Raw genomic sequence first — 16,678 nt, 5'->3', positions numbered from 1 at the left:
CATAGCAAGCAACATATGCATATATATCCAATTCAATTAACTCATATGCACCCAAATAAACTTTGATCAACAAGAGATATACCTTGATAGCTTATGATCATCTTTGCAAGCTTCAACTCCACTTATTTGCAGGCCTTCAAATATATCAATAAATTCCCACAACTTGAATATGACACTTGTATGTTGATAGCATATGGACTTCACTCAATTTTGACTTGGCATTGGGATAGAATTGCACTAGGCTTCAATACTTGACTCAACATAAGATGAACAATAATAATTCCATTAAATCAAGTCTCCAATGCCATGGTACCTACAAATGATCATCCACTTTTCGATGGTACCCTAAACTAGTTTGGGTCCTCTCATGTTAGATGCAACATACTTAGGCATAGCCATAGTATGAATAGCGGAATTTTTGCAATACTAACCAATAAGGTACAATAACAAACCTTCCTAGGCATAATATTTGCATCAATTGAAATAGGCTTAGAATTCTCACTTAGGGGACATGAATTAGCCAAGAATTGATTTTCTCTTTTTCGAATATTTGGCAAATTTATGATTTTCAAAAACTTGAGAGAGATTTTAGACGGACATAGGGATTTTTATGGACTTGAGAGAACCATGTCACATGTGATTAGGCAAATAATCAACCAAGGGTAGCAATAATCACAATATGACATGACTAGGTCACAAAGACCCAAAGACCACATGATTTTCAAAAACCACACCACCTACACATGCTAGTTAGGGATTTTGAAAAACATCTATCCTATATCACACTAATGCACACACTAGCATATAAAGGGCCTTAGATGCACTTACAATGCATGTATGTAAATACATACCTTTGCCTTGAGCCCACAATATCACCACTGAGATAATACATGGCATAACAACATCATGTTGACCTCACTTGTCAAATAATCATACCATATATGAAATCAATTTTCATCCAAAGGACTACAAATAATACTAGATAAATTTGTTAGTCCACAGTATCACCACTGAGATAATACATGGCATTACAACATCATGTTGACCTTACTTGTCAAATAATCATACCATATATGAAATCAATTTTCATCTAAAGGACTACAAGTAATGCTAGATAAATTTGTTAGTCCACAATGGTGCAAAATAGAAACTGAGCTCCCCCTAAATAAGTATCACAAGTAGTTTGAATGACTTTCAACAAGCACTTTATTCTTTTAAGAATTTGGGAGTCAATTTTCTATTTTGACCCACACAAAGTAATTTGCCATATTTAAATTTCGTTGAGACATACTCACAACCCACTTAGGTTTGATAGATCACAAGCTTCTGAGCAAATTAAGGATATATGAAATCATATGGATCAAACCTCAATTGCATCCCAATTAGTGCTCTGGTTCCTGCCATACCAGACACGTCAGGTAGACATACCGGACACGTCTGGCATGTGAAGAACATAAACACTTTTCCTTTCTGCCCTGGCCATACCGGACACGTCCGGTAGGTGCAGGACAGAAACAATTGAAGCGCTGCTTGTGATTCTTCGTTTTAGCTCTAGTACTTCTTGTATGCCTGCATCTGAACAAATGCATTGCTCTACTAGAGATCCATTAAAAGCATCACATGGCAAATATGATAATGATTAAATAAAACTAATTAGTCACTTCCAATTCTTTCACAAATATGCTTATTTGTGAGCCATTGAGCACTAAACACAAAGTGGCTATCCTATAAGGTCTTTAGGTACTTGTTACCAATGGTAGAGATGAAGTAAACGATATGGTCATTGATTTATCATCGGGTCAACCATATATGAGATTATGATAAGAATTGATTGATAGATTGAGTGAATATTTTCAATTTACTTGCTCAACCACCCCGAAGCTTTCATCTCACCACCAAGTACCTACATTATCAACCTAAGCACATTTTGGTACCCAACTCTTGTTGGGTCCTTTTGGGTTAGTCAACAAGTGCTTAGGTACCCAAATGGCCTTAGTACTAGTTTGTGGTGAACACATCACCTTGCTAGTGCTAACTCCTTTTGTGGTCTTCCTAAGCATATTATCATAAACAAATGTGTTCGGCTTAGGGATGTTACCATTTGGGCAATCATAGCTTAGATGCCCATATGCGACCTTTGTTTGCTTTATACTTGTTTTGCTTGTATGGACATCTATCAACCTTGTGGCCCATCTCATTGCATCCATAGCATCTTCTTGTTGCAACTTGGGCTACCTTTCTTGACTCTTGATATATTGGGCATTTCTTGGTAGGATGCCCCAATTTCTTGCTCATGAGACAAGCGCTTTGTCCATCACTCTTCACTTGCTTGGCCTCCTTGATTGAAGCCTTTTGAGTGGCGGCTTCAACCTTGTTGGCCCAATTCTTATGTGGATACGTAGCCCACTCATGTCCATACAATCCACAACCATAGCACATACTTTTTCCATGTTTCTTGCTTTTGGTTGTGTTGGCCTTGCTTGAAATGTGATTCCTTTGTTGGGTTTTGAAGGAAGCAAGGTTTGAACCCTTCTCAAGCTTCTTCACCATGTTATCACGGTTATCTTGAGAAGGTTGTGCTTTCTCCTTACCCTTCAATCGAATCACATCGTTCTTTAATCTTTTCACCTCTTCTTTGAGCTCTATGTTTTCTATAAATTTTTGCTCAATCAAAGATTGGCTTGCTTGAGAAGCACACTCATTAGCACAAGAAATATTCAATTGAGATTGTGTACAAGTGAGTGTGTGAGTAGGAGGTTGAGATGATTTTACCGTTGTAATCACAACCTCATGAGCCACCTCAAGCATGATGCTTGATTCTACTAATTCTTCATGAGAGCACTTGAGATGAACATAGTTTGCTTGTAGCACATTATATTTGCTTGAGAGTTCATCTAATTTTGCCTTGAGCTCAAAGTTTTCCTTCTCTAGTTGTGAAACACTAGAAGAGGAGTTAGTAACTAAAGCATGCTCAATTGATAATTTTTCATACCTCTCATTTATGCCCTTTAGCTCTTGCAATTTGGAGATGAGAAACTTTTCTTGATTTTGAAGAGATTGCTCTTGTTTCTCATTCTCTTCCTCTAGCTCATCATTCTTCTCAACTAGCTTCATGAGAATGAGCTTGTCTTTGTTGCTTAGATGATCAAGAGTGTAGCTATCTTCAATTTCAATATCACTCTCTTCTTGATCATCTACTCGTGCTATCTCCTTGGCTTGATCTTTCTTGCTAGCCTTCTTCTTGCTTTTCTTGGCCATGAGACACAAGTGATGAGTATCATGAGATACTGAGGTTGACTCATCACTTGGCCGCCACCGGGCTTGAGCCTCATCATCATAGACTGCCTGCTGTCCGGCTGCCTCAGCCATACCGAACGCGTCTGGTAGGGATACCGGACACGTCCGACATGCGCTTGTAGACAGCACAGTCACCTCAGCTTGCACCTCTTGCTCCGGCTCAGCGCTCTTGAGATCCTGTGAGGCTTCTTCGCTGCATGAAGACATAATGGACATATTTTCCATTGACTCGACCTCAAGTGCATCATCGCATTTGGATTTTCCATATAACTCAATGAGTTTGGTCCAAATGAGATGAGCACTCTCTGGAGGTGGTTGTCCATTGAATATTGCCTCATCTTGAACCTCTGCACTCAATGTACTCAAAATGATATTAATAGCTTGAGCATTGAGTTGCACGCATATTTCTTCCTCTTTTGATAAATTCTTATAGTTGCTCCAATCAACTATAGGAAAAGGTATGCTTGCAAACACAATATGCTCAACAAGAGGACTAATATCTCTAAAAGCATTGAGTACATGAATTGACCAAGATAGAAAGTTTGAACCATCATTTTGGAGAAGCATCGGCTCCAACTCGATAGGCGTCGACATCCTTTTCTCACGGCGGTGAAGCTTTAGGTGAGAACCTCGCTCTGATACCAATTGAAAGGATCTAGGATGTCGCCTAGAGGGGGGTGAATAGGCGTTTCTGAAAAATCAACACCTTTAAAAGCGAAAACGATTAGTAATAAGAGTTTCCAAAATGGAAACTCCAAATCAAAGTAATACAACCCCTCACAAGTTAGCCACAAAGTATATAAAAGATACTAGATAAACCTAGGGAGCCAAACAACGGCAACCAAAGAGTTGAATCAAAATGCACTAGTCAGTTAATGTCGGAAGTCCCGACAGTTTGGGTCAGAACTTCCGACGTGTCAGAAGTCCCGACGTTTGGGTCAGAACTTCCGACGTGTCAGAAGTCCTGACAGTTTGGGTCAGAACTTCCAACGCAAACTGTCAGCACTTCCGACCCCTACGGGAAATGAACTACAAGTGCTAAAATGAACTTTGTGATGCCGATAACTTACAAACCCACTTCCTAGTGGTAAGGTAAGGTGTTGGGTCACTCTCTTGACGTTGATAAGCCACCACTCCGTAGATCGAGGCCCAAACCCTAAGAAATAGCTAGAGAGAGGAAGATAACCAAATACATGTAAATTCGAGCAAATCACAACAACAACAAGCACGCGGGAGACAAGAATTTATCCTGAGGTTCGGCAGCCCCACAAAGGAGCTCCTACGTCCTCGTTGTTGAGGTGACCACTTAGGTCGGAGTCTCTTCCACCTCCTTGCCTCACTCAAGGATACCACAAAGGTCACTTGAGTTTCTTCACTAAAAATCAAGAGTAATACAAACTTCCCAAGGCTCTTCCACAAGATGGAAGCTCTTGGGCAACGCCTAGCCGGCTAGGGGAAAATCCCCAAGAGTAACAAATGCAAATCAAACCGGCTTGACGAAGAAATCAAGTGCTCAAGCTTGCTCAAAGTGTTTTTCTCACTCAATCCACTCTCCAATCACTCAAACCCTTTGGGAATCAAAGTTGGAAGCAAAGGAGTGAAGAGAGGGGAGCCTAGAATGCTTGGGGGCTGTTTTGGCCGAGTGTTTGTTGCAATGAAATGAGTGGGCAACGGTTAGAATGGAGGAGACGGGTATATATACTCCAAGGCAAAATCTAACCGTTCAGATCTACGTCGGGAGTTCCGACGCAGATCTCGGGACTTCCGACGTATGAAGAAAACACTGTTCATGCGAGGTCAAAGTCCACTCGAGACAGCCAACGTCGGAACTTCCGACGAACGTCGGGACTTCCGACGGTCGGAACTTCCGACGAACGTTGGGACTTCCGACGTGCACAGTCAGCAGGTCAGTAGAACCATCGATGTCGGGACTCCCGGCTTGGGTCGGGACTTCCGATTGTCGGGAGTTCCGACTCACGTCGGGACTTCCGACATCCACAGTCATCGCACAGGCAGTGACTGGGAGTCAGCACTTCCGGCAAGAGTCATGACTTCCGACTGTCGGGAGTTCCGGCTTACGTCGGGACTTCCGACACCGACAGTCACAGAAAATTATTCTTTGTGCTCGTGAAGTGCTAGAGTGTCTCTCTTTTGATTTAATTATTATGCTTGAGCACTCTATCTTCCTCAGACCACCTAAACTTGCATCCCTCTTAATAGTACGGCATACCTATTAACTCAAGATCAAAAGAAAAACGAAATTAAACCTTTTGAGTTGATCTTCTTTAAATTGATGCCGTGTCTTTCAATCTTCATCAAGTGAGGGTGCCAACATGTCAATATTGATCTTTTCACTTGAGCATAGCCATCTTGAGCATGTGACTTGATTCCATTCATCAAATATGAATAACTCCAAATGCATCAAGTCACTTTAATCAACTTGTCCAATATAGATTTGATCCTTCACATCAATATGACCATCTTAGCTTGATTAGTACCTCAACTAAATGCAAGTACTTTCTTCTTCACCCTAGCTAGGTTCTTCGGCCGCCAAGCCGTCGCTTGCCCTTCACCCTTGCTTAGTACCTCGAAGCCTTTCCTTGCTATCTTCACCATCTCAAGCCATTAAGTCACATCTTGTGTTGAATCATTCATTCATATGTATTATTATCTTTTTCATTTCAATTTAGCAAGCTTCAAATATGAGACCAATCCATATGCAATCCCTTATGTCTCATTAATTAATTCTTACAAGCTTGCTTTCACATAGAACATGGAAATCCCACAATAAATAAGCCTTTGCATGAATTCTATTTGCATTGTTGTCTTGTGCTTGAACTAGATTGTTTACACAATAACACATCATTTTAGCTTTCATTAAGTACCTGTGAGATAACCTATTATCTGTCCACACTTAGCAAACGGGTTAGTTCTTTAATCACGTTGTCATTCAATCATCCAAAACCCACTAAAGGGCTAGATGCACTTTCAACAACACATTTTCAGCAAAGAAGAGGACAGTGTGATGTTGGTCATGCATCTTTTGTTGTTAGCAAATAATGCAAATAAAGATCGAACACAAGACACAGATTTTTATGTGGAAAACCCTTGCGGGAAAAAAACCACGGGCGCCAACCAGCGATCTTCACTATATAATGATGAGAGTTTACAAAACACAGAGAATACACAATGAGTCTTGTGCTCTTTCTGTGCGGCTTTCAAGATGTATATATAGGACGAACAGACTGCAGTCCAATACGAAAACCAATCGGCTAAGCACATAACCTGAACCGCGGGCCCTCCAAGTGTCCTCGCAAGACCCACGTTAGAATTCGGATCATATTCCAACATCTGTGCCCTCATCATCCAATAAGGCATCGTCCTGGGTGGCGAATTGATGAAAATCTACTATCTCATATAGGAAGCGGTTTTCACAGGCATATGTTGAGTTTTCCTGTGCCAGCCTTGATTCATAGGCCAGCAATATCTCCAGTTGCATGCAGATCTGTTTCAGCAATGGATTGTTTAGAGAGACTCTTTCAGTATAACATGGAGAAAATAAGTTATATTCATCGGTTCACAAGAACAACACCATGTACTATATACCATATTTTAATGGATGTAGTGATACTCTTTAGATGTTGTTAAGAACAAGCTTGCAGTACCAACAGTTCATAGCTAATATGAAACGAGATACTGGACTCAAACTTCTCATCGCCATATAATAATATAGTTTCATATGAATCTAAATTTATGTAATGCTCAATTTTCAAAAGAAGCAGAGTACTGAAAATTCAACCCTTATGCAAGTGTTCAGAAATGATGAGCACTAATAGCTACTTATATAATTTATTTAATTGCAAGATTCAGATGTAGTAATATTCATTTATCAGTTTGGTGATGAAGTATCACCTATTGAATGTTCTTGATGAATTGAAAATGAAGGTGTATGTAATTTACGAAAAGACATTAAACATGATAACAAACAAGTTTGACCAGAAAAAAGATTACCAAGTCATCATCTTCAGTTTTGTCCCCTTTCTGCTTTGTTTCTAGCAAGAGCTTGTTTTATACTTCTAGCAGAGCACATCTCTGCTTTGCAAAATCTGGATCGATTCAACAGATTTTTGTTCATGGAGTAGAAGTTTTTCTTTAACAGCCATTGCATTAGCAACCTGAAAGCATTAATAGGGGAAAGAGAAAGGGATCATTGCTGGTAGATACTACAAAAGAATAACTTATCTGAAGCATTCATCTAAAATTTCCGAAAAGACAAAATTTATGTTTTAAGGAAAAAAAACAATTATTCTAATTCATTGTAAGCACAGAAAAGAGCTTACTCTGCTATTAAGATGGTCATGATGCTTTTTTTTAAACAAATCTGGCAGGAGCAATGCTTATGTTTTGATAATGCTACAGATTGTAAGAAAACATTAGGCAACTTCAGCTGGTACCCTGTCAATTCTCGAGTCTCGGCTACGCTACAACTCCGTAGATGGGTGAAGGAACTAAAATAAAGGAACCCGAAACAAGTAGATCAACAAAGGAACTAGAAATATTTTTTTAGTAGAAAATACAAACATCTGTATGCTTTCCTTATACCGAAAACTAATGCTGTACTCCATTTCATGAGACTAGAAAACATAAACTTTATTGTTGATCTGACAACAATGAGGACTAAATGTTTCTCTATATAGAGGATGTATAATATCGTATTTGTCATCAAGATATAAGCATGTGGCACCTGACATCGCGAGAAGCGTACAGTTCAGTCTCCTGGGCTGCAGATTCAGGTTAACGGTGAGAGGTCAGGAGCGCTGGGTTTATGTGTATCTACTGCTGAATTCGACATATGAGAACTTGAACTGGCAGGTTTCCTTCTAATTTGAATTTTCTTTGTTTCCTCAACTCAATGATGCTGGATTTCTTATTATCCACAATTGTGAGCCCTTCCTGTTAAAGAAAGGAAGCCAATTTACAATACAGCTCAGGGTTATGCCATTTATAGAAATAGATCTTTTACGATGGTTGGGAAAGTACCTTAACACCTCTAGGTTCTTTCATCTTTTTCTATTTTTAAGTAATTAATTGAGAAATATATTGCAGAGGGTATGTTAGTAATTGAGGTTGTGTCCGTCTCAAACTTGACATAACCCTGCTGCCAGCCCAAGTTTAATAGGGCACTTCTGACCCCCCGCCGGTGCCGCCGCTCAGTTGCGCATCTCCATCGATCCCGCACAGAAGACCTCGGGCATCCTGTGTGTTTGGGCCGCCGCCGTCATGTACGAGTAAAGGAGGTGCTTGTGTTCATGTCGCTACTAATCACAACACCTTTGACAGTTACTGACTACTATGGTGCAGCTGAGGACAGCCTAGCCCGACGGCACAGCTGCTGCCAGGCCAAGCGCACGGCGGCCAGTGGCCTGCTCGCCCGGTCGCGCAGCTTCTGCTGCTGGCTGCATAGGGAAGAGGAGCAAGGACAGCATCGGCTCGGGAGGCGCTGGGAATAGCACGTAATCGACCGGGCAGGTGCGGCTGCCAGTGGCCGTGGCCATCCAGCGAGAGATAGCACGCGCGTGACACTTTCCATGGTCAAAGCTTCGAAGGGTGAGAGAAGACCATGGTCCAAGAGACGGAGGAGGAAGAAAAGGACTAAAATGACGGATTTACCCTTATTTGAAAATAAAATAGAAAATAGAAAATAGATCTTATCCCACATATTTTGGTACTAGCCCCACCTAATTTGGTACTATCCCCACATGTTTGGTATCTCTAGGTACTTTCAGTTGGGTACCTTCTATTTTTCCACCGTCCCATCTTACCCAATGGATGACCCATGTTTTTTCCAACCATCGTAAAATTTCTCTGATAGAAATAAAGAAACAAAAACAAATGCGTTAAGTAAAAACACATTACTTACAATGCATTTTTTATTGTTCCACCCACTAAGCTGGTTGACAGAATCAGAAAGAGCCTCAGTGGTTTTCAAATGATCAAAGGTCTGACTCGTGATGCCGCATCTCCTGTCTTCCAGTTGTTTTCAAATGAACTAACATGAGTTACGGGCCTGATATTACAAGGAAAGAAAGCCTAGAATAATATTAATGAAGTGAGAGACAATGCCAAACACAAAAGGTTCATTTGTGACCGTCAATATCTTCAGATACAGTTGCTGCCTCACCTGATATTTTCTGGATGCACCGTGTTGCTACATGGTTGTTCTTTCCTTCAGTTCTTAAACGTAGGCGCCAAGCCATCCTTGTCAAGAATTCCCTTGGCTTTACTTGCCAAAGTTTGCCAGAACCCAAGGTTGGCTCATTTATGATTTTGAACGATGTGTGACATTATGATGAAGCAGAGTCCTGCAAAGGAAAACCAGTATATCATCTCATTGTGCTGTGGGCCAACTACTAGTGCTGTGATACAAACAAGGTGATTGTGCATATCAGATATTCAGATCACCAAAGTAGCTTACGTGTCATGATTTAGGGCGTCTAATATAATAAGGTGGAACCAAACAGTCAGCAGCCATTCATGATATGCCACAATACATGGTCTTTGTTGAGCCAGTTTTCTTTCCTTCTGAAAAATACTAATTCACGGCATGAGATTCAAATAAAACTAAAGAAGGGTGCAATGATGCAATATTGTACCTGAAGAGGAAAATTGCTAGAAAGTATCATCAACAAGGCATATGCACCATGATCTTTATTCATTGAAACAATTCTCTTTTCCTCCTAAAAGTACCAATTCACGGTATGAGATTGAGTGCAATAATGCAATATTCAGGAAAAATGGTAGAGAGTGATATGATCCAGGAACTGAAATTGTAGGAGAGATTGAATTTGTTGGATAAAGAAATAAATAGTTGGACATGATATGATCCACTTGTAACACAGAAGCATATGGCAATGGGTCATATCTATATGCAAAAAATAACTAAAACAGTTTGGTTTGCACAGTCATTGAAACCACAAATCCAAGAGCATAAGCTGTTTTTTTATTGGAACTAACCTGCAGATCGATGTACAGTGAAGAGTTAGAGTGCGTGAAAGGCAGGGAGAAGCAGAGATTCAGCTTTCCGCGTCAGGAATGAAGGAAGGCAATTGTATGTATATCTGGCCTTGTTCCCTTTAATTTCTGGCATTCCTCATAAATCAGATATGGGCAGCGATCTCATATTTTGAATTGCAATGCTTTGTAATTCCTGGAGAGGAGGGTGGGCCAGCAGAGCCCTGCAGTCTTCAAACGACAGGCTTTGGAGAGATGTGAGGAGCTGAAATTATAGATCGTAAATTCAGTCTACAAAAGAAATAAAAAAATCAGTTTGCACACTTAATGAAATCATAAATAGAGGAGCAAAAGGTGTTTTCTTTTAATTTGGAACTAACCTGCAGATCGATGTACACCGAAGATTTGAGCGTGGTGTGAAAGGCATGCAGAAGCAAAGGTTCAGCTTTCCGCCTCAGCAATTAACATCTATATCTGGCCTTGTTCCCCTTAATTTCTGGCATTCCTTATAAATCTCGGGACTGCAATGAACTATGTCTAGCAGTCGCAGTGAATCGGGGAGGCCCTCCTTGGGCAGCGATCTGATTTTTTGAGTCCCCCAGATACGTAATTCCTGGAGAGAAGGAAGGCGATGCAACCCTTGGGGGAGGGACCGCAGAGCCCTGCAGCCATTGAACCACAGGATTCGGAGAGACGTGAGGAGCCGAAGCGCCTCGTCCTGCTCTTCCGTGAAGTTCTCTGTCCACCAATCATAATCGAAGGATAACCTCTGGAGGGTAGCGGAGAGGCGGCTGCAGATGGGAGCAACAAGCACTGCGGAGATGCTGTCCACATCAAGGCTCACCAGTTGGAAGGAACCGGCGGGCATTGTTTGGGTCCTTGCCACCGCTGCAAGTACATCTGCTGCTACAGAATATGGCTCAGCCTCACCACCTCTCCGATTGTACACACACAGATGCTCGAGGTTGGATGTGATGAGGGGATCGAACCCATTCGCTGTGATATCCTTGCAATTAAATAGTTCTAGACTGGTAAGAGATGTGAGATTCGCGAGCAGAGCCATCGGCAGCGTGCTTTGCTTACCCTTAAGGCTGAGTTTCTTGAGGCACGGAGGGAGAGGATAGATGATGCTCTGAGTCTGAGATGCAACTCCTCCCATGGACCACCGAGAGAATAGCTTGTCACAATAGATTATGGTCACGGACTCGAGCGACGAGAGGCCACAGAATCCTTCCTCTTGTTCCACAGGCAGGATCAGATTCTTACACCCTTCGAAGTGGACATCTCTCAGCGAGCTGGAGGGTGGAAACTGCAGTACCACTTCCTCTTGATCCTCATCTGATGATGCCCACACATACAAACGAGAAAGAGCTGGGAAACATTTGAACAAATCTGACAAAGATTTTCTGGTAAGAGGAAATTGTGTGAGTTCGAGAGATTGGACTTCGTGGAGCACAACACCATCATCCAGTCCTCTCAAAAACGTTTCCTCACATCTACTGACCGTTATATATCTTAGGGAGTGTAGCTTTTGAAGATCCATAAATGAGAAGCATGATGCATCCCGAATTGTCAACCTTTGTACACCACCAAGATTGTGGAAGACCAATAATTCATAGGGCTTCCAAATGTTCAAGCTAGGACGATAATAAGCCAAGCAGTCTGTATGAATACGGGATACCTTCGAAGTGTGAGGCAAGGGAGGAAGGCACAACTTTGGGCATCTATAAATGTGAAGATCATGAAGACTAGGGAACCATATGGTGTTCTCTTCTGTAAAAGAAATAGGCCAACCCGAGAATAGCAGCGTAGTGAGCATGGGACAATCCGTGCAGCTGATTTTTTCAAGCCTTGAGAACAGATGACAGTTAGCTCCCCCAACCCACTCCACGAGTTCTGGCAAATCATGAAACTCAACTTCCTCCAAGTGTGTGAAACTTTTTTCTGTGGTGCCACCGAAGAAGTCAGGTCCAATATGAGATATCCCAGTGATCTTTTTTAGCTTCAGCTTTCTTAGGTGATAAAGCTGTCCAATAGGTGGAAGGTTGGCCCATGACACGCTCTCTAGATGTAGGGTCTCCAAGTTTTTCATGTATATGATGTTGCTGCACAACCAACTAGGACCAACTACACCACCATGATTTACAATGCGAAATCTTCTAATATAAGAGTGTGGCTGGATACTATCTAGGATATCATCTCCAGTGGACTCTTGCTTCTCATTCCAAAGTAATCCCAACTCAACTAAATTTCTCTTTGCCATCAGTTTGGCTTCTTTAGCTTCTTGCCTGGTTGTTACATTTTCAAGCCCATGTATATTGAGCACTCCTCCAAGTTCTTCTAGTTTCCCCAACTCTCCTAGCTCAAAGCCAAAACTCTCTTTCTTGACATGGAATTCTTTCAATTCTTGTAAAAACTTCATTTTCCCCACCTCAGGAACATTGGAATGAAAATTTTCCGAAGCAACAAAATGGCGTAAATTTTCAAGACGGCTAATGTCCTTAGGCAGAGAACAACCACTTCCCCATCGGTTAACATCTAGAAATTTCAAGTGATAAAACCTTGACACTGTGCTTGGCAAGGACACTTCTGAGTCATAAGGGGAAATAAGTTTTAAGTACCGAAGATGGACAAGGTTTGAAAAGTTGTGTGGCAAGGAACTATGGGAGTTCACGGATATAGATAGAACACGAAGACCTCTTATTTCCTTAAATGTGTCCCTTAAAATATTGACTAGGCGTAACCTACTGTATTCTCCAAAAATCATCAAACTCCGCAAATTTTTAATGTCTATCCTTTCCTTCAATTTACCCATGTCTTCATCAAAATTTTGAATAAGAGTATCATGCATGAAAATGGATAGGTAACGAACAGTTTTTGGGATTTCATTTGCGTCAAAACTAGAACAACTGATATAGGCACATTCTTCTAATGAAACGGTCCTTGAAAGATCATGAAGTAAATCATGCATTACGTACAAATTATCATCTCCTTTTATAAGAAAACCATTATCCAATAATTCATCCAAATAATTTGATCCTATGTCCTCAGTTTTTTTATTCTTCCTAGTACAGTCTATGATGCCTATTGAATCCCAAAAACAAATAATCTCAAGCTTCTGAAACTTATAATCGTCAGGGAAAAGGGAAAAACATGAAAAGCATTTTTTCAGATGGAAGGGAAGGTAGTCATAGCTAATTTTCAAGGCTGGGATAATATCATTGTCATGATTTTCTTCTAGCCACTCTTTGTTGTCAAGAATTTTCATCCAGTGTTCCTGAAAGGGTTTTTTGATCAATAACCGACCAACTGTTTTGGCTGCAAGTGGAGAGCATTTCAACTTATCTGCTATTTGTTTTGCAATACCAATTAACTCTCGATCACCATGCTCATCTTGGATCCTACCAAATGCACATATTTGGAAGAATTTCCAAAACTCATCAGGATCCAAACCACGGAGGTCAATTGGATTAGTTCCTTTTGTCACCATTTCTACAATTTTTGGGAACCGAGTTGTGACAAGAATCATGTTACCACTGGTCTCGTCCTTTTTTAATGGAGCTAATAGTTTTTCCCACTCTTCAGTACTGCTACATTCCCATATGTCATCCAAGACAAGTAGAAACCTTTTGGATTTCAACCTCTCTGCGATGGATTTCTGAAGCTGGTCTAAGTTGGCAGTAGTTTCATTTGGTATTTTATTTCCTCCATTTTCAGTTGAAGATAGGCAGCTCAGGATCTCTTTGGTGAGATTAAGCACGTCAAAATTAGTCGATACACATATCCAGACATTAATATCAGGAAAACATTCTTTAATCCTTAGGTCACTGACTAAGTGCTGGGTGAAGGTAGTCTTTCCAATACCCCCTGGGCCAACTATAGGAAGAACAGACAATGTTTTACCACTCTGTGTCACACTGATAATCTCCTCTATAGTTTTCTGAAAGATGGCATCCCTCCCAAACAACTTCTCCTGTGTGATTTGAGAGCTTGTGTCGGGCCTTTTAGTGAAGGCAGGCATGTGTGGCTGAGGGTTACTGCCTGACACTATCTTGAGCAAGTCAGAGACAGGAGTACAGTTATAGTGCAGCTCCTCTATGAGCTGCTTGATTTTGTTGGACATTTCCACCCGGTTGAATGGCAATTTTTCAACATGGCCACCGTGGTCAACAGACATGGCAGCAGCAACATCGTCTTTTGAACGGCAACAAGAGAAGCATGAGAGGCAGTTACCAGAAGTGTGGCGAGCAGCATGGCGGGCATGCTGAGCTTTGGCGCCGAGGCCACCGCCCAAGTCCGGAGTGGCCTCTTGAGTCCCGTCCAGCTTATCCAGGATGATGAAGTAGTGTAGCTCGTCGAGAGCATCCTCAGCCTCGTCGGCCTTCTTGCCGAGCTTCTCGAGCAGCCCCTGCAGGGCAGGTTTGTTGGTGAAGTCCCTCCCCTGGACCTCGTCCAGCAGCGCTCTAGTGTAGAGCATCTCCCTTTCGATCTTGTCAAGGTCGAGGCCGAGCTCGGTGCTGGACACGTAGGCTTTCACCAAGTCGTCGGAGAGCTTGTTGAGGACTTGGCCGAGGAGCCAGTTCGCCGCCTCCATCTCCTCCACCGGCACCGGCAGAGATGGATTCGGCTGGCCGCAGAGGAGATTGGTTTGAGTGGTTGGTGGACTGATCAGTGGACAGTTTAGCAATGCAACGAACAATGTGCTGCAAAGGCTGGATGTGCGCACACTTATAAGCAATGGAACCGGTGGTTCCTTGAATGGCCGGTCACAGGTTGGCGTAGCAGCGACGCGACTACATATAAAATAAAATACATTTTCTTTTGCCGGCCCACCTAGGCCCTGGGGAGGCGACTTGAAAACCATCCTAGCGTGACCAAACATTCGATATAACATGTGTAAAGTTACGGGGTGGCAACTAAACAAAGGCTTGCGGTGGAAAAGATAAAATGGGCTGTGAGTTGTCACGTCACATCACGGCGCGTGCTCAGTAGCGTTGGCACCATCCAAATTCTAAATCCACCCACCCACCCACCCCACGGGCGGACCCAACACAGGGTATGCCTGGGGCCCAGCAGTAAGTCACAGATGGGTGTGAATCAAAAAGAAGGAAAAACTTGTGCGCTGCGGGCTGCGGCACGCGTGTGCGGGGGTGGGACACGGAGGAGAGCGGCGTCTGCGTTCGATACTCCCCTCCCATACCATACCATACCATACCATACCATGTGATCATCATCCATCCATCACCACCTACCAGTGCTCCCATTAGCCCGTCAGCGCGGTGGCCAGCTGCTGTCGGCCACGCCCAATCTAAAGAATGAGGCAGGGCAGCGATTTCAAGCTTGTCGCTTTTGCTGATGCCCTGGCAAAGTGCACCACCATGTGGGGAAGGTGGGGCTGTCTGCATTCTTTAGCATTCGGCTAGGAGGGGCTTCTAAAATTTATGTCATATTAAATGTTTAGATACTAATAAGGAGCATTAAATATAAATTAATTGTAAAACCAATTACATAGATGGAGGTTAATTTGCGAGACGAATTTTTAAGCCTAAATAATCCGTCATTAGCACATGTTTACTATAGCATCACGTTGTCAAATCATAGACTAATTAGGCTCAAAAGATTCGTCTCACAAATTAGTCGCAAGTTGTGCAATTAGTTTCGTAATTAGTCTATATTTAGTACTCCATACATGTGTCTAAACATTCGATACGACGTGAATTTTAGGAGCTCCTGTAAAACCAAACACCCGGCGTGCGATCAAGTTGGGCAGGGCATATTTTGGCCTTTTGGCTGGTGCCAGACTCCAGACTGCAGAGAGCATGCGTTTGTATCTCGTCACATGCTAAAGTCATAAGTATAATTGCAGAGTCTTGTCAGGCTAAAGTTTACCCCAAAAAAAAAGGTTATGACAAAGAATTGATTTAATAAGGACCAAGTGTGCAAATGAGCATATCTCGGTTCAAACTCATACCAGGGGAATTTTGATTGGAGAAATGATGCTTAGCCTCACCCTCATATGAGTGCATTCAGTTTCTAATTTTTTTTTATTCGGACAAATGGGTTGTTCCACTCTGGTGCTGACAACTCATTTCTTCTATCTGGCTTTGCAGTCTGGATCTCCAAACCCATCGCCAAATCCATCTCCGAAGCCAAGTCCCAACCGTCACCAACCCCCTCGCCGTCAGGCGGAGGCAAGTGGTGTGTGGCCAAGTCCGGCGCGAGCGCAACCGACCTGCAGAACAACATCAACTACGCCTGTGGCTATGTCGACTGTAAGCCGATCCAGAGCGGCGGCGCGTGCTTCGACCCCAACAACGTGCTTCGTACGTGATGAACGCGTTCTACCAGGCCAATGGCCTGCACGACTACG

At 42.3% G+C, this 16,678-nt stretch overlaps 1 protein-coding gene across 8 annotated transcripts; it reads right to left on the bottom strand.

The window, feature by feature from the left end:
* Positions 1-6,664: 6,664 nt before the first annotated feature.
* LOC136502725 (disease resistance protein RGA2-like) lies at positions 6,665-15,153 on the bottom strand. 8 transcript variants are annotated; one of them, XM_066497972.1, is made up of 9 exons: positions 10,689-15,153; positions 10,312-10,599; positions 9,951-10,034; positions 9,773-9,879; positions 9,479-9,659; positions 9,218-9,387; positions 8,042-8,250; positions 7,309-7,472; positions 6,665-6,802 (listed from the first exon to the last, which is right to left on the bottom strand). In XM_066497972.1, the coding sequence occupies exon 1, from the start codon at positions 14,900-14,902 to the stop codon at positions 10,763-10,765; it is 4,140 nt and encodes a 1,379-aa protein (XP_066354069.1). In that variant the 5' UTR covers positions 14,903-15,153; the 3' UTR covers positions 6,665-6,802; positions 7,309-7,472; positions 8,042-8,250; positions 9,218-9,387; positions 9,479-9,659; positions 9,773-9,879; positions 9,951-10,034; positions 10,312-10,599; positions 10,689-10,762. The 8 variants fall into 8 exon arrangements, with proteins under 8 accessions (XP_066354069.1, XP_066354070.1, XP_066354073.1 ...); XM_066497973.1 differs by having other exon boundaries at positions 9,218-9,364; XM_066497976.1 differs by having other exon boundaries at positions 9,218-9,324.
* Positions 15,154-16,678: the final 1,525 nt, after the last annotated feature.

Source organism: Miscanthus floridulus, chromosome 14, assembly GCF_019320115.1.
Source record: "Miscanthus floridulus cultivar M001 chromosome 14, ASM1932011v1, whole genome shotgun sequence".
Lineage (NCBI taxonomy): Eukaryota > Viridiplantae > Streptophyta > Magnoliopsida > Poales > Poaceae > Miscanthus > Miscanthus floridulus.
The sequence above is the reverse complement of the archived record's forward strand: the minus strand, read 5'-3'. Positions and strand labels throughout refer to the sequence as shown.

What these genes read in the sequence shown, in the direction of transcription:
- LOC136502725 (XM_066497972.1), bottom strand. Translation starts at nt 14,902, where the DNA reads ATGGAGGCGGCGAACTGGCTCCTCGGCCAAGTCCTCAACAAGCTCTCC.